Source organism: Pelmatolapia mariae, linkage group LG15, assembly GCF_036321145.2.
Source record: "Pelmatolapia mariae isolate MD_Pm_ZW linkage group LG15, Pm_UMD_F_2, whole genome shotgun sequence".
Classification (NCBI taxonomy): Eukaryota; Metazoa; Chordata; class Actinopteri; order Cichliformes; family Cichlidae; genus Pelmatolapia; species Pelmatolapia mariae.
Window position 1 is genome coordinate 5,253,320 of NC_086240.1, and position 22,687 is coordinate 5,276,006.

The 22,687-nt window shown below is 41.0% G+C and overlaps 1 protein-coding gene across 2 annotated transcripts in view; it reads right to left on the reverse strand.

Moving 5' to 3' along the window:
• LOC134642677 (MAM domain-containing glycosylphosphatidylinositol anchor protein 2-like) overlaps positions 1-22,687 on the reverse strand; it is a 191,157-nt gene that overhangs the window by 5,571 nt on the left and 162,899 nt on the right. For both annotated transcript variants that reach the window (XM_063494596.1, XM_063494597.1), the window contains 4 exons: positions 21,272-21,449; positions 13,412-13,432; positions 11,157-11,312; positions 7,568-7,729 (listed from right to left, as the gene is read on the reverse strand). In XM_063494596.1, coding sequence (XP_063350666.1) covers positions 7,568-7,729; positions 11,157-11,312; positions 13,412-13,432; positions 21,272-21,449 — 517 coding nt within the window. The remainder of the gene's footprint in view (positions 1-7,567; positions 7,730-11,156; positions 11,313-13,411; positions 13,433-21,271; positions 21,450-22,687) is intronic.

The window sequence follows — 22,687 nt, forward strand, 5'->3', positions numbered from 1 at the left end:
TATTCATTTTAAAAAGAATAAAATATGCAGTCCACCTGTGATAAACTGATGTGATTGGACATAAAACAATCAATGGCTCCCAGAAGTCACACTGCATGTCAGAACTAAAACCAAGACAAGAGGTCCATGAACTCTCTGTTGACCTCCATGACAAAGCTGACCATGTGGAGTTTAGCTTGGGTAGTTTGGCTGGACAGTCAGTTGGTTGTCCAGTCAAATTGCAAAGGGTCTTAATCGGGGATGTCCCCAGGAACTGCATCTAAGTGGTCAAAAGATCTGTGAAGAGATGAGAGAACCAGCCAGTAGGACAACTGACTCAGAAGCAATGCACAGAGAAGAAGAGAAGAAGTCTTGATTAAAAAGTAAATTACAGCAGTTTTGGATCTGAGAATAAAGATGAATTCCCCCATTGCACAATGCTAGTGCAATACCATGGTTCACAGCAGCATCGTGCAATGACAAGGAGACTGGTCGGGGTCAAGGAAAGGATAAAAGCCATCAAAACTCTTAAAAAGTCTCACCAAAAAAGTCTCTTTTACGACACATTCACCTAATGTATGTATTATATATAATATTCTTCCTCTCTTTGCACAAGTCGAGGAGCGTGTCAGGTTTCATTTCACTGTGTGTTATACTTGTATAACTATGCATGTGACGAATAAAGAACCTTGACCCTTGAACAAAAAAAGCTGCAGCCCTTTTTTCTAAGTGGGTGTATATTATATACCACCTGACCATGTACATTAAAGAACTCCGTAGTAATCTGTTCCAGATTAATTTCAAATAAAATTGGGCTTCTGATCTAATATTCACCTGTGTATCCCGCATTTCAGATTTATGTATTCTTCTGAATACGAAGCAGAGCCAAGCAGTAGCAAAGGTTAAACTCAGGTTATATGAATTGATACATATATTAAGTTAGTGTCTGCATGCAAAGATAAATTATTCTCTCGCTCATGATGGTCCAAATTAATTATCACTAAAGGGCAATGTGTGATATGAATTTCTCGATAAATGGAAATACTTTCCCTCTAGAGGGCAGTTCTTCTGAATTTATCATTAGTTTCAAACTATTTCTGCCAAATTCAGTTTTCTTTTTCAGCTCAGCTGGATTTCCACTAAAACTACAGAAAATAATCCACTGAGTGTCACTGCCAGCTCTATATTACAAAACACAACATGACAGATCTATTTCAGCTGAATTCCTATATCGGTTAACAATAACACAGATATACTGGGTCTTATTGAGACAGAACAGACTATATACCAAGTCTACATTAAAGACTACCCTCAGTGAGGTCTCTTGTCTGGCCCCAGGCTTTGATATAAAACTGTCAGATGATGACACTGAGTGCAACCACTTTTCCCTCCTTTACAAACATACCAATTGTGTGTGTGTGTGTGTTTGTGGTATTTTTAATTTGCCATGCTGGAACAGGGAGTGCGTGTATGAGAGAGAACATCATCTTTTTTGCAGTGGGCTAACAGGAGCAGCATCCAAAGACTCAAATCAGGTTAGCACTGACACCACAGCGAAGCTCAGTGCGAGCAGTGCTCTGAAGTCAAGTGAATTTCACAAATATGGGAAGCAGCACCTTTGCGTTGACTCAACCAGTGAGGCAACCTTTCATTTGATGCATCTTTGCTTCAGCTAGATGCCTCATTACCAGTAAGCCCCCACCCTGGATAGGTAAAAAAAAAAAAAAAAGAGGGAAAGCTACGCTGTTCACACTCTCTCATCAGCACGGTATACACTCCCCCCCACGACAGCACAATCTCCAGTGAGAGATGAGCTCTTGTACAGAACATGACCCGCGGTTTCATCTCCTGTGGAAGTGTTTAGGATGTAGGAGGATTCTTGCTGAGCTAGCTGGCTTACATTTTCTTTGAACTCATAGCGATGTAGGTGGTTATGTCAGTGTCATCACATCCTGAGCAAAGGCATATGCTGTATATTCTTTGGAGTACCTTTTTTTTAAAAGGAAAACCTTTGGCAGACACTTGTGAAATTTAAAAAGATCTGAGAAGAGAAAGATGTGAGTCTGGTGAACAGTGAAGAACAGCTCCTGGAAATTTTTCCATTATGCAGTGAGGATGGTAGAGAGGTGGATTGAGGTGCTGTACCACCCTCCTTGCTAATGAATAGATGACTCAGTTGCTTCTCAGAAGGTCAGGCTTAACGCGCGCTTGGTTGGTGTGCTTTGCTCGAGACTTAATCCTATAAACAAATGCGACATGGGCTCCAAAGGCAAACTTTGATGTGCGCTTCAGTAATTAAGTGTGACCTTGTCTCAGGTATCCACCCGCTAGCTAACTATGGAGGAGTTTCTTTGAGCCTGTGCCACTGTTCACATCAGTGCGTAGGCATGACTCTTTATCGACTGATTCTGGCCTTCAGCGATACCGTGCCACAACCTGACTGTGACTCACGTCAACGGCACCTTGCCAAACAGTACCGAAATCTTCAAATTTCAAGATGGAGCTTTGCCTCATCGGGTGGTTTTGTAAGCCACGGCTTTAAGTGCAAAAAAGAAAAAAAGAAGAAGCTCTCAATTATTTAAAATGCCAAAATTCCCCCAGATAACAGAAAATATGAAATGCATATATTATTTGGGCAATTTGTCATAAGCATTTACTCCTCTGGGAAGAAAATATCACAAACCAACATTCCTGAGCTTGGGGCAAATGTTTCCCACGGACGGAGAGGCAGAATACCAAATGAACCGCCGCTATGGAGGATCTGAGCTGGGTTTCAAGTCCTTGACATTTAGCCCATTCATCATAACACGCCACAGTCTGGGCATGGGCCTCACCACAGACGGGGAGGGCAGGAGAAGAGAGGGTCTGGCTGGCGATCAATTTGAGCAAATTGGAAATGTCACGGCCTACTCAACCTCAGCGGGGAGCCGGAGGAGCTCTCATCTCCCTGCTGAGTCGCCCTCCAACACCTCTACCCTTATATTCTCTCCACCTCCCTCGCCTCCTCCTCTCCAGATGTTTGGTCTGGCCCACCTGCCTAGACACTTCCACTCTAGCTCTCCCCTGAGGACACCCGGAAAGGAGCCTAAATTTCAGAGCATATGCAAGCCATGTTATCAACTCCAGTGTAATACTTAATGACTAACCTCTCTCAGCATGTTTTGCTTAATTAAAGATATTGTTCTCCATGTTTTAGAATTAGCATTTTACAGGCACGGTGCTCATGTTTACGCTTTGTTAGTATCTGCGTTTCCCTTTTCTGCCTTTCATCCTGTTATGTTGGCTACCTGTTGCTAATTTATTTTCACGTAAGTCCATTACAGAAATTCCAATTGTCAGCTCCAAACACAAAATGGAAATAAGTTAATGGGATGGGTATGTTCCTTAGTCAAAGGTGGATTTGTGGATGTAGATAAAAACTTCAGACTATACAAATAAAATAAATTATTTAGTCAGTATGTATAAACTAACCATGAACTAAATCACTCATATAAAGTGTCTCACAATATAAAGTAAATAAAAACAGAATGCAATGATTTGCAAATCTAATAAACCCACATCTTTAACATATCAGATGTTTGAACTGAGAAAATGTAATATTTAAGAAAAATAATAACTAATTTTGGCAGGCTTTCATTGAAAAAGACATTGCAGCATATGTTACTCTAAAACCAGTGTATATCTTTGGGCATGGTGGCTTTCCAGATGTGCAGCGGGCATTTCCATAGTCCGTAATGCACTCACATACCATCTGAGATACAGGCTTTTGAACTGATAACAGTCCCTTTCCTCTTCAGTCCAGAGCATGCGGTGTCCATGTTCTCCAAAAAGAATTTCAATTTGTCTGACCACAGTATGGCCTTGGTCCATTTAAAAAGAGATTTAAAATTGTGTTTCTGGATCATGTCATCATTCAGCTTCTTCTTAACCTGCATTTGTAGACGGCAAGGTGAGCTGTGTTCACAGAAAATGATTTGTGGAAGTGTTCCTGAGCCCACGCAGAGAGAGCCCAGAGATCATGGGCATCCAGTGTTGACTTTCAACTGTGTCACTTACACGCAAAATTGCTGAGTGCAAGTGAATCTTTTCATGATATGATGTACTGTAGATGATATATTTAAAATCTTTGCTATTTTATGTAGAGGAACATTATTCTGAAATTTCTGCAGAAAGAAACTTTCTGCCCCTCTTTACTTCTGAGAAACGATGCCTCTCTTAGATGCACTTTTTAAAAGACTTTTACATGAAGCTGATGCGTTGCTACCTAACCTAACTAGTTGCAAAAAGTTGCTCAAGCTGTTTCTTTTCACTTTTCCAGCCTTTTGTTGACCCCGTCTCAACTTTTTTAAGATGTGTTGCTGCCATCAAATTCAAAATGGGCTATGTTTTTCATGAAACTGTAAAATGTCTCAGTTTAAACATATTATATACTCTCTGAATGGATAAAATATGGATTTATGAGATCTGCACTTTTACATTTTACACAGCATTCCAATTATTTTGAATTTGGGTTTTAAAATTACCTTTGATATCCATTCGTGAGCTTACAAAAATTGAAAGAAACTATTCACAATGACATTTGTCTCTAACAGTAGTTAAACAAGGAGAGCTCATTGTAGATGTCAGCACTTGAATTTGAGTTCATTCAAGGAGACCACAAGCTGCTGGGGGAAAATGAGTACTCCCAGTTTGGTTGCGGGTGGCTGCTGGAGATTGCTGGCAGTCGCTGTGAAATCAACTGCTAAAGCCCCAGGCATGCAGGACTAAAGAGCAGTCAGTGTTGGATTTTGCAGACAAGTCAGTGTCTTCCATGCAAACTGGTAGCTGGTAACCACAGCTGTCTGCTAATGGCCACAAAAATCACAAGTAGGTTTTCAGTGCAGTTCTGTGAGACTGATTTTAATCCAGCGTTGGGGAATACACATTTTTTCTTTGTGACCAGCGGTTACCAGGGGGATCAGTGACTGGTCTCTAGTCCTGTGTCACTGAGGCCTTGATAAAGGGTTGCGTTTTATTACTACTTGCAAACTTTACAAAGTCCTGCACTTAGGTCCCTATCTCAGAGTTTATAACAAAACAGACTTCAAAAGAAAAAAAATAGAAGTTGGAGTAAGATATGTGACACTGAAGAGGCAAGTCAGCTTATTAAAAGGTGAAAAAAGAAGCTGCAGAAGTTGGAGTGTGGAGACCATCAATGTCTTTCTAGGATCCTGAAGTAATTGAAGTCAAATGCTGACTATAAATGTCAAAAAGAGAGGGGAGGTGAGCTGCTGGCCTGTAGCAGTTTCACAGTTTGCTGAATGTCTCCTGAAATTCCTCTCTTGGCATTTTTTACTGTCACTGATTGATTTTTCTTTCTATACTTTATCTATTTTTAAATATCCTTTTTTCTGTACTAAAATATATTTCAGTGAAATGCTATTTTTAGCTGCCTATCTCTGCGGGTGATTTCCCTCTGGTTTGGTGTCACTAGAATTTCATTTAAATGGCCTGAAACCAAAACGAGAACACATAAATAATGAGTCAAAGACATCAGTTTTAGTTATCTCACATGAAGAACTTGTGTATTTGTGTGGTTAAAAAGTTTTATATTTGATATTGGATATGAATATTTTTAGAAGCGCAAAGTACGCCGACTGTTTCCTCTGAGATACTGTGCCTAAAATTCTGTCATGTTTTTGGTACATGTGCAATCATGTGAAAACATTTTTTTTCACAGGACTCCATGCAGTCTTGTGAAAAACTAAGTACACCCTTACTGTTTTCCACAGGAATCAAGGCAGTACAAAGCAGAAAGATGCTGCTAATCAAATGCATTTGATTAAATGAACATCAACATTTTGGCAGTTTTCAGGCTTTTAGGTGAGTGTTAACAAAGTGTCACAATCTTCCCAGGAGTTGATATCCAAGCAAATTCACCACAAGGTCAGACTGTGCAATGCTCAGACTCTACAGGCCTCATTTAGCATAATAAACTCTAAAGTTCATGACAATACAATTAGAAAAAGACTAAACAAATACGGCTTGTTTGGAAGGGCTGCCTGGACAAAGCATCTTCTTTCCCCAAAATAACATGGCTGCAGGCCATAGATTCACATATTAGCGTCTACAAAACAACAACAACAACAAACAAAAAAACCCTCAGAAGACTTCTGGAACCAAGTCCATTGGACCAAAGAGGAGATATTTGACCTTACCGTCAATGGACTGACCCACGAATCACAATGAATTGAAGCAATGTTATAAAAAAAAGAGTGGGCTACAATTCTTTCACAACGATGTGAGAGACTGACAACATCATACAAAAAAAGATTACTTCAAGTTATTGCTGTTAAAAGTGGTTCTACAAGCTACCGAGTCATAGAGAGCTCTTAGTTTTTCACAGACTGCTCAGATGGCTTTGAAAACTCTCATTTTCACATGCCTGCAGATCATGCTGTCATTTAGATTCATTGTTTTTTATTCCTATTCCTTTATCACTTCAGCTCATATGCTAACAGTGCCTGTTTCTCACTGACATGGCTCTGGCTCCTAAACTGGACCATTAAAAATTTTCTGGGTGCATAGACTATTTCACCGTGATCTTCTTTCCACAAAAATAAGAATTAAGTCATGCAATGAAAAGCAAAGCTTGTTGTGCATCAACACTAGTACCGGTGCTTTAAAAAAGACACAAGATAACCCTGCACCCACGTCCGCTGGTGACCTTTTTCGCCTTATAAAGGTGTGTAGTAGCTGATGATAGGGAGTTAGGTTGGGACAGAGAAACCCTAGAGGGCTTCAACAAAGCGTAAACTGCTATTTTTGTGCTAGAGCAAAACTCCTAAACGCACTGAGCGTACAAACAGCACACATTCAAAGCAGGAGTGCTTGTGGTTGGCTGATTGGGTCTCTGGTGAAGAGAGTCAGATGTAAGCCACAGAGTGCTCCTTCAGTCGCTTCACCATCTTCAAATGGGCCATGCAGGGTTGTTATCTACATTGTGAGATGAATGTGAGGGCTAACACCCAGAATCTGTGCGCACACCTTTTGAAGGAGTGTGTTGCAAAAAGGAGATATCTTTTACTTGAAACATCTGACAGCTACACTTAGAAATTTTTGGAAAGAAAGCGCAAAGCTCCACACCAAACACACCACTGGGGGAAACTCTCAGGAAATGACTGCAATTCTGTTGCTTAGAGGAAAAAGTGCTGCTTTCTTTTTTCTTGGCCGTGACTACTGCGTTTCCTCTCTCACAAACAAGAAGTCCTTCACAAAAAGAAAGAAAAAACTCCACAGTGAAATACACATCTGCTGGACACCAAAACCAAGAACCTCATCATAATTAAAGCCAGCGGTATGTCCCACAGATGCTTGATGACGTACTCTTTTAGAAATAAAATTTCATGTGGTGTTGCCTTACTGACTGTACTTAGTTCCACGAGAATAAGAAAGCAACTGCTTTATACAACAGAGAACTGCCAAAGCAACTTGAAATCCACTCAAAGTTGGTTTTGCTGTTTTATCAAGCAAAAACGGGGAGCAGTGATACTCTTTAAGAATTTTAAGAAATTAGGCAGTGGTTTTAAATGAAGGCAATCATTCTTACCTATGTGTTTTCCATACATGTGGTAGAAGAAGCCAAAGCAGTAGGCAGGTGGATTGGTGATACCGTAAGGGTTTTTAGGTGCTACGTTGAAAAATGGACTTATAAGCCGTGCTTGGTCTCCTTCCTTGCGTGGTCTTGACGTCTCGATGTACATGTAGAAACCTTGAAATGGATAAAAACACACATGTGGACACCAGAGTTACGAGAAAAAAATAAAAGGGGTTCTACATTTTCATAAACTGTGGTCTGATCTTTCAGTGCCTTCTCATCCTCTCGTGTCAAATATTCCCGTTTTATCAGAAGAGACAGCTGTTCTTTGGATTAGATCTTAAACCAATAGGTGTGGTAATACAAAATGCTAAGAGCTGATGGTCTAATTTAAAAAAGCAGAAAAGACTTATTAGAAGTGTGGCAGTGGCTTAAGTCACAGGTTTCACAGCTGTTGCAGCTTTCTCATAATTAGATTTTTTTTTTAATTACTTGCTGATTGGCTTTCCCTTTACGCCCTTTCTACCTTTGCTTGGTTAATTTTAGCCATCAAACCTACCTGGGTTCACGAGATTAATGCAGCAGGTTTGAAAAAAACAGGCAAACAAACTTTAAATATGATTGAACGCATACAAAGATCCATATGTAACGTACTGGGAGTGAGATCTGTACGAGAGGAACATAATAGAGCATCTAAATCAAAACTATTGACACAGTGTGACTAAACTAATAATACAGTTTTCATGACTTTACTAAACAAACTCATCATTTATTGGCTGAGTGAATGCTGACCCCGGCCCAACAGCCAGACCCTGAACTTTAACAGGTAACAAGCAGATGAGCAGTCAGGCTGCTTCTTCCGTTTTAAGCTGTTTATATTTAGTTATATATATAATTATATTTATATATATTTCTCTGAATACTTATGTTGGCCCCATCAGCAACTTCACTGTCCCTGACTGTGAAATGTCACAAACAGCGGTTTCTCTTTGAGTCGCTGACAAATTGTTTTATCACTGTAAATATTGCAGTAATGACACCTTCCATAAGAAAGATAAGGGCCAGGGCCCACTAGTCGCAATAACCTGGCACAGATAGAGATGATAACAGTGAGGTTAAATTTATGGTCCCTTGGTCTGACATTGGTGGACAGCAGCAGTGATGCCTATAAGTCAGACAGCCCTCTGTGTGCGAGCCAAATTATCTGAAGCCAATCTCAGCCCAGCCACAGGCACAGGCAAGGTAGCTCGTGAGCCGCTCCATGGCCCTCCAGCCAAAATCAAATGGAATATCTCCCTCAGCTGAATCTCATATTAGATAATTATGCACAAAAAAATGAATGGGGCTGCTAATGAAATGCTGGACATTTTGAAACCATTAGGTGATTAAAGCCAATGCATTATTTACTGCCTTGGCTGCTGCTGCTGCTGGTACCGTAGCACCATAATAGGCACCTACTGTATATTTCACCACAGACAACTTCCATCAGAGGATTCATTAAAAATCCTCTGAAAGACTCTTGCATATCCAGTTTTCTTATTTATTTCTTGAATATGCAATACCTGTACATGCAGCTCTCGAGAGCGAATGCTAAACTTACTATGCAGAGTCTAATTTGGGTGCCATGGAAACAGCAACGAGGCTCATTTAGAAGATTATCTTGAAAATAAATGATCAAGGATCCTCACTGTTAGTTTGTGCAGCATCAAATATTTGCTGACACAATGAGCACAGCTGAAATCATCTTCTTTGAATTGTCCCATCTTACTTCTTCGTTTTGAAAAGTGACACTTGTTTTTGTTTGTTTGCAAATAAACATCTGAAATAATCAAAATGCTATGTGTCGTGCACTGACCGATAATGTGATAATCACATTGCTTCACCGTCCCCTGGGGGCATTTGTGGATTCATTCATTGTGGATGGAGCACATATGAAACAATAGTGTCCATTCAACATGCTAATTTCTAATACAACAAGCAGGTAGACTTTTTTCAGAGGCTCGCTGACAGCTGGCAAGAATGATCACTAAGGCCTAGACCAGCTGTGGTTTTTACTTTTTCCACAGATTTTTGCAATATCATTGCTCAGGCGTACATATAAATCACAAGATGAGAAACATTATGAAATTACTTGCTCACTGGTTAGTGAATGTTAAGGTTGGTCATGATTTGTGTTATACTCTGCAATATTTTTATCAATGCAGATTTTTTTGCTACAGTGTCCACTGTAATTGTATAACATTTATTCAGAGAAGAGAAACAATGAGGGCTTGGCAAAGACACTCTTATCATACATGATAATGACCCCGATTGCATTACAGCAACGTGGCGATCAATATACATTGTAAGCTCATCTATGATACATCACCACATCTGTATAACTGAAGGTAAAAAATATGCTCCAAATGGACCCAACCCCTCCCAAAAAACAAAACAATAAACGCATGTATGTATTTACTAGGGTGTTAAACTTACCACCATTTTTTCCCTATGATTTTTTTTTCTGTTTCAAAGCAACTTAGATCACTTATGTTCACATTGCTCCCTCTTGATATGGAGGAGTAATGACATAATTACTCTGCTAATTGAATTGGTGGGGACATAGGTTCACAGCGCCTGCATTTTATGTTTTAATAAAACTATCAATATTTCTTTCCACTGCATTGATATTATATCGCAAAAGGAAGCCAATACAATACAGGCAGATTGTGCTAAACAGCAGGCCATTACAAACAGCGACGCGCTGCTTTACAGTTTATGTATTTGGGACCTTTTAAAATGCACCGATTCATCCATTTATTGTGATTATTATCTTTTACTTGTGTTTTTCAGGAGATAACAAAGACCACTTGGCTTGGGCGATGTGTTAAAAATTTCCAACCAGCCACTGTGAGTGTAACAACTGGCAATAAGGATTGTGCGCACGTGTGTAGATTTCCGGAGTTCTCCCACTTCCAATGAACCATTTCCAGCAAATGCAATCATGGAAGAGTATTTTGAGAAAAAGAATACATAATCACCTAACTGGGATCATTTCGGTTTTGAACCAGACAAAATGGGCAATCTGAAGGACTCGGTGACCTAAGGGACTATGCAATCAGATGAAGGATACCTCTGCTTACATCCTCTGAATGAACAAACAGATGGGGCATAAAACATGCCATGATATGGTCGGGAAACTTAACCACACATACATTTTTGCTCCAATCCTTAAAGATGACTAATAGTTCAACCTTGCTTTTAACTCCAATTGATGGGTCGTTTCAACTAAAGACAGCTTCACTGACATTTAATCACTGACGTATTTTGTCAAAGAAAAAAATCATGGAATGTGCGTGATGTGGGCCAACTCAACCTGCCAGTTGCAATTACCACACGCCTTGAATATTTTTTTAGAGGTTAATTATTTATCAATTTCTCTCTCAAGGGCAGGCCATCAAATTAGCAAAGTAAGACAATGAGAATCATCTCCTCCATTAATAAAAAAAGAAGTAGAGTCAGCCACTAGCTAAAATAAATATGCAATACTTTTACTAGGGATAAGCAATGATTGGCTAGTCACTGCTTGGACATGTCAAGGGTGGAAGTTTGAGCTCCTTACCTTGCTTGGAGCCACTGCGATCACCACTAGGGCCAGTGTTGGGCGTATACTTGGTGTCGCGGGTGGCTGCACTGTGTCGCGTCCAGTCAAAATCATCATTCTTGTCCTGGGTGAACATGCAGATGGGCTCCTCCTCAAAGCTGCAGTGGAACTCTCCTTGTGGATGACAGAGCACGTCGTTTCAGAAGAGTGAGAAGTTACAGTACACTGCTATGTCTTGAGTAGCGTGACACCTACTGTATATTTATGACATTTCCTGCGGCATGTGTGCATGTGTCTCGGGGGGATACATAGACCAACCCGAGTCCTAATTACATCATGCAATCTGGTGAAAAGAATTTCTATATTAAGATGTGACCTCTCACTGACTGTGAGGGAGGTGCCATTGAATGTGTTTTTCTTTTTTTCTTGACTACGACATGCAGTTCTGTTTGCTACTTAAACAGAGTCTATGAAGACAGAGTGCGCCACTGAAGAAACACCCAAAGGCGGTTTATGTGTGCGACTATCAGACAGCCCACTACCGAAGCATGATGGATGACATTCAATAAACGCAGCCACAGCACAGTAAATAATTTCAAACTTAATACAAATCTCCTGTTAAAACATAATTTTGTGAGGTTTAGCACAGATACAGTAGAAAACTTTTATCTGAATCAGGTGAGCCTCTTGTGATTTTGAACAATCCCCGACATCCCCCCTTTTTAACAGGTTTAAAAGAAAAATGGGGTGATTGTTCTCCAATGTTTCATATCCTCTAACCAGTGAGACGGTGTAATCATTTCTTTAAACCTGACACCGCCTTTTTCTATCAGCTTCCATCTTCTCTGTAGTAGGTGTGCAGGTGAAGATATTAAGTCCCCACACCCGTGACAACAAGTTCAAAACAAGTGGAAGGACTGAAAGAGGGTGGAACGACGTTGTTATTGGTCACATGAAAGGGAACGTATAAGTGAATAGACTGTGATGATGAGTGCAAATCCCCATGCACTCAGTTTAATGAAGGGGTAGTGGCTGGATCAACTGTGTCAAAAAAAGAGAGAAAAAAAATAACAAACGATGCAAAAACACCTGACCAGAGGACTTGGCGGCGCTAAGCGGTGTCCTCAAAGAGATAGCAAAAAAAGCAGCATTTAGATTCAGGACGCAGGCATGTGCTCTGATAAATATTCATTGATTTATTAAAACGTAGCTGGGAGCAGTTTGGAGTGGTGACCTTGAGAGGAGCGGGATCTGCAGCTTTTACTCAGGTAATGGAGGTAACACAGACGTAGAGGTGTGGTGTGGGTGGATGGGCCGGGGGATGGAAGAGGGCAGTGATGCTGCGAGGCAGAGAGAGAGCGAGAGAATGAGCTCGAGCGAGAGAAGAAGAGGTGGTGGAGAGGGAAAAGTGCAGCAAGGGGCCGCGTTTGAGGCACTCTTGACTCTTCTCCTCATGAGCATGCAGATTTAAATGGAGGTCTAGCTCCTGGTGCTAGACATTAACGCCCCTATCCGCAGCGAGCTAAACTAAATGTTTTCGCCTCGTGCGCCTCAGAGAGATAGGAGGATTTGGAGGATAGGCAGAGGAAGGAGGCAGGGAGGAAGGGGAGGCATGCAGGTAAGATAGTTTCCTGGAGGGATTTGGATAATGATGTTGGTGATTAGGATGTTTGCTATTATGTTGGCAATGTTTCTGTGAACACCCACCAAAATATATATCTATAAAAATAAATAAACCACGATACAAGGCAGCACACTGCCGCACAGCAAGCAATGATTAAGTCTGGATTCTCAAGGCATGAATAATGTGAATTTGTAAAGTTTCAACAATGAAACAATGCGTCATAAATGAAGCTAAACATTAAAGAATATAAACAGCTATGGCGCAAATGCATGCATAATTAATGCTCACAGAGCACACAAGGTGCAAATAAACTCATGTGCCCAGAAACACACACCCCCCCACACACACACAGATACACCAAACGACATCCAACATCTCATGCAAACGCCGTGTCCAAAATGCACAATGTCAAATAGCCTGACGCAAGCCTACCCTTTTCTAAAGGCAAGCCTTGCTCAATCATTGCTCATTTACTCCTGTTTTAGAGTCGTTTAAAAACATCTTCCAGTTCAATACTGATTATTTAAAAGTCAGCTCTCTATAGATGAGACAGTTACTTGGAGTATCCCCACTGTTTTCACAGCCGGTGTTGTGTCAGAAGGAGCACTCTGTCTGATGAGACATGCTAAGTGAGGTGCACATTACTTACTCAGGTGAGGGTTGATGGGAGCTGTGGAAGAGAAAGGCCAGGGATAATCGTTAGTACAGAAAATCTTAGCAGCCTGTCATTACATGAAACACTTATTAAGAGAAAATGTGCATGGAGGCACACGCCGACGAAAAAGAGCTCAACCTGTTGCACTTTCAGACACTGTGTGGCTGCCTTGTGAGCTCTGCTATTCAGCAAGTAGCAGAGTATTACACAGGCATATATTAACCTTTTGTGAGCAACAAGGAACATATTATGTAAAGATACAGCAGAGAAATAAGAGCTTCAGTAAAAGTGGGACTCGTCTGTCTGTCTGTGCATCCTCTGCTTTGCATTGAGACAGAAACACAGTGAAACAGACAGCAGCGGCTTACTAAACATATCTGACCCATTCGTCATACAGTGCTAGCATGGTCTAATAGCCGTGGCAAGATAGGTTTCTTTTTGGCGTGTGTGACCGCAGAAACAGAACGCTGTTTGCAAAGTATCTGTGCTTCATCGAAGAAAAGACGAAGAAACAGACGGCACCAATCAACTCCCGCACTCAGAACAATGATTATTGAGCAGACACAAAGAGAGATGTCTGGGATTTGAAGTGGAAAAGGTGACAGCATTTATTCGCAGTCTGTTATCTAATGTAAAAGAGTGAGGGATTAAGAAGACCAGCCTGACCACATTAATAAGCTTATAGCGCAACTGCTTATCATTACTGCCATTTACCGGCTTTGCTGATGTTCTTGTCCAAGGTGACTTCCATTTAGAACACTAAGCCTATTTTATCCTTCCATTTAGGAGCCAATAAATCACAAAAATGAGTAATAATTACAAGTGTGTCTGCTAATCAGTTTCCTGCAACTTATATCCTGTCTTTTCAAACCCATCATTACGAAAACTTTGAGATCAAACGCTAACGGAAATACACCGAGGACTTCTTTTGCATTCTGTCTACCTAACCACAGTTCAATGCTTCCCTCATTGATAATTTAAGAGGCTACTGCCGCAGCAAACACATAAAGGTCAAGGGTATCACACAGAGTTGCAGCGAGCCAGTTAGTCGGCACTTCACTTTTTGCAGAGTAAATACCATTTAACCTGTCAAGAAGATTCATGGGCATTTTCATGATCGATTGCTGACCGGCTGAATAGATGCGATACATCAGCTTTACTACAAAACTATGTTGCTGGGTGATTTATGAAACCTTGCTGTTCATGGAGGGAATTGATTTTAATCCAACCAATTAAAGTGAGTAATAACAAATCATTCCTACAAAGGAAAACATGCAGTGAGAGTGGCGAAGTACAGTGGCGCTGATGAAACTGCTGTTTTTAAAAGCTCAAGTTACAAAAAAAAAGGAGGGATTTCTGTTTATTGTTGTGTAACTCGTGGAAATGTATGTTTGCTCCGGGATAAAAGGGGAGATAGACAAAGACACATGCCGTGAAGCAACTAAAATTGCATTTTCAGCGCACACCTTCCCTTGAAAACGCTTTAAGAATCTTTTATGTGACTGTGAAAATACTCACCGCCCGACAGTCACCGCTTCCCACTGAATCTACAGTGGACTGCACAGAGCAGCACAGACTGCAGAGGGGGAGGAAATCATCCTGGCTGTTGCAGAGAAAATGTTTTAAATGACAACTTACAGCCTCGGGCCTGCGAAACGGATGCTGAGGTTTCCGACAAAACTCTATTCTTTCAGGCCCCCTCCTGCTCGCCGGCTCTCTCCATCTCAATGTCCCATTTCCTGTAACTCTCACTCACTCCCTCCCAAATCCCTCTTTCTTCCGATACTGTGGTTATGAAAATGTATTTCGTTGTCTGCATCTTTTTTTTACCTGCAGCTTCCCCCGACTGACTCACTACGCCTTAATCCAAAAGAGTGTGTCTGCTCAAGCAGTGTCTCCATCCACACTGAGGAAATCAAGCTGTGCACAGAGCAGGCCCAGAGGCTACTTTTACGACTGTTTTGCATGCAAACACTCTCTCCAGATCACACTTGCATAAAACAGATAATTTTACTTCCAGTATAGATGACTATATTGGATATGGGAAAACAAACAAGCATTAAAATAAACTGCGACAGAGCTCAGCTGTTGACTCGAGCGTTTTAAATGAAGCCCTTTTTTTTTAAGAAACGATACCGCCTTGTCTGTAACTGTGTCTGAACTCCTGAAAACAAGTAGCAGACCTCAATTGCCCTTCTTCAAATGCGCTATGCCGTTAAAGCAGAGATGTGCAAAACCCTCGAGCACACTGCAAAGGCTTTAAAAAATATCCCAGATTTCGTTCTTAATGCTGCAGCACCCTGCTTTTCCCCCCATAGCTAAAAAGCCTCAAATAATGATTGAGGATGAAATGTAATTTTGATAGTTGTCAAGATAAAAACTCCCAGTGATCACACAGTGGAGTGAAGAGCGGATTTTTCTTTTCTTTTTTTTTTCTTTCAAACTTCTGTATTAGAGCACATATTAGGTGCATGTCTGCCTGACTCCTGGTTTATACTTTTCCATCTGAGAGGACAAAACAAGCTGCATGCTTGATGCATGAATGCCTTCCATCCAAATTGCCTAATTTTGATTGAAACACAAAGTGAGCTCATTGACCGCCAAAGGACATTGGTCCATGGAGGCTGTTCCGGATACAATCACTGACTTCATCTTGGCAGGATTCCCTGCCCACTGGCCTGCGGCTACATTACAAAGCAGCAGACAATTCCAAGGCTGCAGCCAAGTGTCCTCATAGACAACAGTGGCATGCCTGGTTTTATTCTTTTTTTTTTTTACTGACCTCATATAATCCACACACTCCCACATTCCCATCAATCATATTTAGGGGTTATGGGTGCGTGCCATGACGTTCTGAGAAGGCCCTGTGATGGCTCCACAGCTGCCCAACCATCAGCTGGAATAATGACAGTGTGGGTAAATGTAGTTCAGCAATCTTTCCCTCGTGTCTCCGTGACCAAAATAACAAGAGCGACATCACAACACCATTGTGTCCTTTTTTACAAAAGCCTTGTACTGAGGATGCACTGCTCTGAACAAGTCCTGCAGTAACACACGGACATACCCGAGCCAAGCTGAGCCCCGTGCAAGGCTGTTCTTTCATTAGTGCACATATACGTATATGCACTGATGGACTGGCATTCCCTTTATTCTAAAGAACTGAAGTATAAATGACAGAACAAAAAAGACAAAGGGATATCATGTGTCATGTCATGTCACACCATGTTACAGCAGCAATCAGAATAGTTAAAATCATAAATATGCTGGTCATAGCTCTTCTACCAAAAACAAGAGTGGATTTCAAAGGAATGTCAAACAGAGGGGCCATCCAGCTGAGCATAGGGAATCCATGAGTCACATGAGAGCAGTTGTAGGACAGTACGCAAAAACTACTCTGGAGCAGCCTTGCACAATTGGTGAGCATAGATTAGCATGAAAAATGGAAACAGCGAGAATCAGCTAGCTCTGTCTGAATCTTTCAGGAGGTAAAGAATCCCAAACACCAGCGCCTCTAAAGCTCAATAATTAATATGTCATATATCATTTAATTCTTACCAACTAAAAAAGAAAGAAAAAAAAGAGTGAAAACATCTATAGCTCAGAGATCTTTAAGGCTTTTGTGCAGTTGCCAGGCTAAAAAGAAACTCTGGGGAGTCACTGCTACAAGGCTAGCTGTTTCAGTCTTTGTTCTAATCCAAGCTCACTGACTCCTGGCTTATATTTAATGAACAGATATGAAAGCTGTATTGATCTTGAATAAATGTATTCCTTTAAGTGAAAGTACTTTATAAAGCAGAACTACTGAGCATGTACAAAATACTGTAACAAAACAGCAGCTACTATATAGCTATAGCTGTAGCCAAGGACTGCGCTGTAACACATTCTGTATCTTATTGGTCATGTACATGATTATATGATCAACAAATATCCGCAATATTTTAAGGAAGATAGTACCAACCCTTAGAAGCTATGTGCTGAAAGCTTTGGGTAGCTTTAAAAAATATATAGATAAAATATAATCTGAATTCTCAGGTTAAAGCATGCTTCACAGCAACACAAAGAGACAGAACCTAGGACAGCTTTAACACTGAGTCACCGCTGGTCAAACAGAAACACCCCACTTACAGCGAGAAACTGAATTTAATATAAGATTTAGGGAGTTTTGCCTTAAGGAGAGGTGTTGTATATGTCACTGCAAGGTGCATAAAAATGGAATATTAAGAAACAGCAGCAGTGTTTTACTGTGACACTGTGAGGGTTGACAGGAGGCTTAAACATTAAATCCTGTGTATTGGAGGAAACCAGAGAGGAAGAGAGACATAGTGGGAGGGGAGCGTTATGAGGAACACCAAACAGATGCTGAGTTTGTCACTGCAGCAAAATTTAAAAGAGCATCTTCAGAGCTTGGTGACATAGCCATTCTTCATCTTGCAACTGGGGACACTGTAACCGCTTTTGTGTTTTCTTGCCAAGTCACAGAAAAGCTGCTACCATCGACTTTATGTGGTTCAGAATGATTGCTCGGCCTTTTGGGCAATGATGGAAAAAACTTCCTCTAATGGAGGACTTATGTTGCAATTTAACACAGGGCAGAAATGTTTAAGCTAACAGCTAACAAACAGACAAAGCCGTGTTTTTTCTGTAGGTTTTCTTCGTTTTTTGCAATTTCTTTCATTTTAGGGTCACAAGGAGGAAGAGACTATCCCACTGTGCAAGGCAAACACATGAAATACGTTTATCGGTTGCTGTTCAACTTCCCATTTATGCAAATACTCAAATAAATGAATAAATGAATGCAATTACCAAAGTGTCTGCTGAGTCTATGCACAAATTTAGACTGGAAGAGCCAGGGCTAAAGGTTTATTCAATCCCGCAGCCTCCTTATGGTGAAGCAACATTGGTTGCCACAAATTAATCCAATTAAAATTAATAAAAATGCAAAAGTAATTAAAATGATTAATTTAGGTTAGTAAACCTTTTTCGTGCTTGGACCCTTTGGGAGCTTCCCAAACAGTCAAATCTTGGACATGTCTTTGAATCAGGACAATAGCAACTGCAGGACTGCCATGAAAATGCTGCCTTAGATTTATATACCAAAGACAGGACAGGACTTAAACATAGCGATTACATAGCAATAAATAGAAGAACTTTTATAACTTTTTTTTCAATTCACTGTAAATGTCCAAACCCATAAAGCCTTTGTGCTACAGCCCATACACAGATGCCCCACAGGTCCATGTTCCCCAGTGAGAATGAAACGGGAGTGATAATGGAGATGGTCCTGGGCTGTATTTCACACATCAGTCTCAGAGCAGAGTGGATACGGTTCAGCCCTACATTAGCCTGCTACCGTGGCGCTATGCTGTGTGTGGGAGAACAGAGCAGCCCTAGAGTGATAATTAGTCCAGTCTCTCGCTGGGCAGGCGATTTGCACGTCAGCATTGGCTCTCCTCTTTCTATCTTTTTTCTCCTTCTTCTTTTTTATTACTTTGTTCCCCCGTATCTCCCTTTTCTTCCCAGTCCCAACTTGGCTGCCTCCATCACTCCTTCTGCGCTACTCCCTGCCTTAATTAGCCTCAATTCCCCTCACTTCGCTTCGACTGGATTCATTTGGATTCAACTCCACTGAATTCAATTCAAGGTTGACCGGGGGAACTGCGCAGTATCACAAACTACTACAAAAATAACAGCGGAGAAAGTTTATCTGCCTCTCTCATTTCTCTCCTCTTTCCCAATTCTCTTTGCAGAAGCCATGATGAGCTGCAGTGAAACTGAATTATTCACAACTGCAGCAGCACCACTCCGGAAGAACTTGGCAGTCAGTGATAGACAGAAAACAGTCAGTCACTTAGTTTCTGAAGATGTACATCTCAAGTACCTGTGCATCTGTTCACTGGTACTGCTGGGCCAACTGTGGATACTACTGTAGTCTTTGTATTGTTTTTGCCAGTATGCCATCCCACAAGCTGGAGAATCTATCTCTGTTTGCAACCTGCTATTTCGTTCTGTAAAGAAATACAGTGTGTTTTGATGTATTCTCAGTGGTCGCAGTACACAAAATCCTTGTGATGTCCTTCTGGCTGCTATTTTTGGCTGCTGTACTTTTATCAGAGAGACTCTTCTGATTCAACCTCAGTTTAACCTCATTTGTTATTATTGCTTTATCTCCTTAAATCCAAGGCTACTGTCTGAGATGCCCACCTGAGAACCGTTGCAAGTCTATAAGGTCAAAATGAAACAACCTTGAGCTCTATGGATGAGATATACTTAGGAGAATTTTGAAATACAAAGTCTATTTTGAGTCCTTTTCAGTCTGGAGATAGCAACGAGTGACGATTTTGTTTCATCTGAATCAGAAATGTAAATAGAAGATTTAAAAAAAACAGCAATAATCAACGGGTCGGCGATCCAGATGTTACTGTGCTCCTGTTTTAAAAATTCTCGAGTGCAACTCTCAACTACATTTTGATGCACCAGAAATAAATCCTAGATGCATTTTAGTGGCGGCAGTAAAAGGTGGCCATTTCAGTCAGCGTGACATTCTCGGAAACCTTTGAAAAAAATTCTGCCAGTCTGCCGGTTTTTATAACAAATTCAACCTGGACTCAGAACAGGGGGCCCCAGGGAGGACGAGGTCAGTATGACTAGATGTATTTATTTATTTAGTTACAATTTTTCAACCTTTTTTTCTCTCTCTCTCCTGTAGCTCTTGCTTTTTTCCCTTGCTGTCCCCTCTCTTCAGGTAACTTCATGTTTTCTCTGAAGCAACGTTAGCACTGCTGCGATCTGCACCGATCTGCTCTCTGCTTGTTGTTACAAACTGCCTCCACTTCCTTTGGAACCCGGCACGCTCTGGGCAGACGGCGTCTCTCCCTGCGACTGGTTTTGTTTTGTGTTTCCCTGTTGCGTATTAAATCATTACCAGTGCTGCCGAGCTCTTCCAAAAAAGGGTAATTATTGCGGTTTTCTCTATAATATCTGAGTATTTGTAAAGCACTTTGTGGCTTGTTTTAGAAAATTGCTACATAATTATTATTATTATTACTTTTATTACTGTAGTCTATATGAAATAAATCAAATAAAATTATTACTGTTCTATCTGGCCACTGAGTCTGGGCAAATGTACAGTAAGATTTTTATGCTTTTCATGTCAGGGTCCATGTCAGGCATGGTGAGGGCAAGAACCTTTCAAAATATTTACAATGTGAAATTGAAAAGCCATTTATTATATGAGAAACAATCCGGGGGACTAATCAGATCCTCCGACAAAGACAAAAGACAGAAAATTGCATTGTTTTGGGAGGGGGGAACTGAGCGAAGGCAGCAAAGCATGACTCATCTCTGACCAGCTCTGTTTGGTCTTGTTACCCAGGCTACATGCTTGAGTCATCTGAAGCTTCAATGTCATGATGATCTCTCAAGCACAGACACAACAAGTCAGCCTTTGCCCCGGTACAGGGGAGAGCTGACTCAAGCAATGAAGGTCACTAAGAAGGGATTAGTCAGTTGATCAGCATCCATTTGGCTCAAACGAGAAAAGAAGCAAAGCCGGCTGAATTCGAGCTGTCTACAGATGACTGAATGTGTTACATGCAATTCAAATTACTTCAATCAGTTCCCTTTTTTTTTTTACTCGCTCTTTCCTCGTACGTCTTATGCAAAATAACTCATCATCGGATCTTTGTAATGACTGCTGATGCTACGGCGAACTTTTGATATCATCGTTAGTGATGAACGTACGCCGTAAGCACAAACTTCAGCGGGAGTTAAAATCTCTTGTCTCCTTTAACTTGTTTTTATCTGTTTGCTGGCTGTGAAAACACCGAAACAATAGAAAAAGTATGGAGTGCTTACCACTGTAGGTGACGATACGGATGGCGGAGTCCCCCTCGCCGAAACGCGTGATGGGCGTGAGGCGCACCTCGTAAGACTCAGGCTTTATCAGCTCAGTCAGGTTATGCGTCATGAGCTCTCCTTTGTTGATTGTTCCATCCACTGGGATCTCCTGCTCCCACCAGCGCTGGAGCCCCATCTGTGTCGGAAGAAGAACCACACGAGGTTTGGGATATTAGACATTTGCTAGTTCTGTTTATAACTAACAGATTTTCAGATAGCAAGGTGTTCCTGCTGCTGTTGAGGATTGGTATGTTCCCCTTCACCCTTTGTTCTATTTTTCCACCTTTCTGCTCCACATCTGAGCAATCAGCATCAATATGATGCAGTATATGGTATACTTGACAGACTCCTCTTTCTTTTATTGTTACCTCCCACAGCCAAGCAGTTGGACCAGCCTTGGGTTTCTTTTTCCCGTATTTTCCTTGTTTGTTTCATTTGTTCTGACTGTTAGATCATTTTACAGACCTTACCTTTTGTTTCATGCACAATTTGCTTCATCTAACGTCCTCCCATGCATGAATACTAGTCTGTAAATAAAGATCATTTGGGTTCTTGTCTCTGTGAACTGTTCACACTTTTCAAAGAGCTGTTCTCAATACTGTACCAATAACAGATCACAGGGATGCCTATAGGCATCTGTACGATTCACCAATGCCAAGCTGCACAACAAAAACAAATTTCTTTTGTAAGCTGATGATGGTGAGATGCTCATTAACCATATTTACTTTCGAAGCAGCTCCCAGGGTCAGAACTAAAAGACTGCTATTAAGAAGCAGCAGACACGTTTCTATTAGCAGAAGAAACATTATTGTAGGTTTTATGGACATTTTGTAAGTACAGTTGTGCTCTGACTGTCTGCCTGATTCCTTTAAAGAATTTCTATCATGATGTTCTGCAATTTTTTTTTTTTGCCATCTCTTTATAAAGGGACCTTGAATTGGCACGATTTTTCTATCTTCTCTTTCAATAATGCGCAGCAAACAGGCAAACTCCTGGCTGACTTAGTTCAGGTATCACACAAACTTTAATTTCTTTTATGCTTTCTGATATAATACAACCCCTCTGAAACACAAAGCAGCAAAACGGGGTTTTGCTACTAGATTTGCTGGTGAGGGGCGAGTGAAGGAGGGTACATTTTATCCTTGATTATCAGATTAACAGGGAAAGCTGAACAAAGACAAGTGATCGCGTCTGCATCACAATTAGTGACCGTACCATACAGAAAGAAGTGCACCATTAGCAGAGGGAGACAGAGATCGAGTGAATGAAGGTGTGACAGCATTGAGTCAGTGTGCATGTGAGGGAACAATACCAATTAAGTAATTACTTAGACGCTGGATGATCCGCAATTATGGCGTGCAAGTTTTCATCACC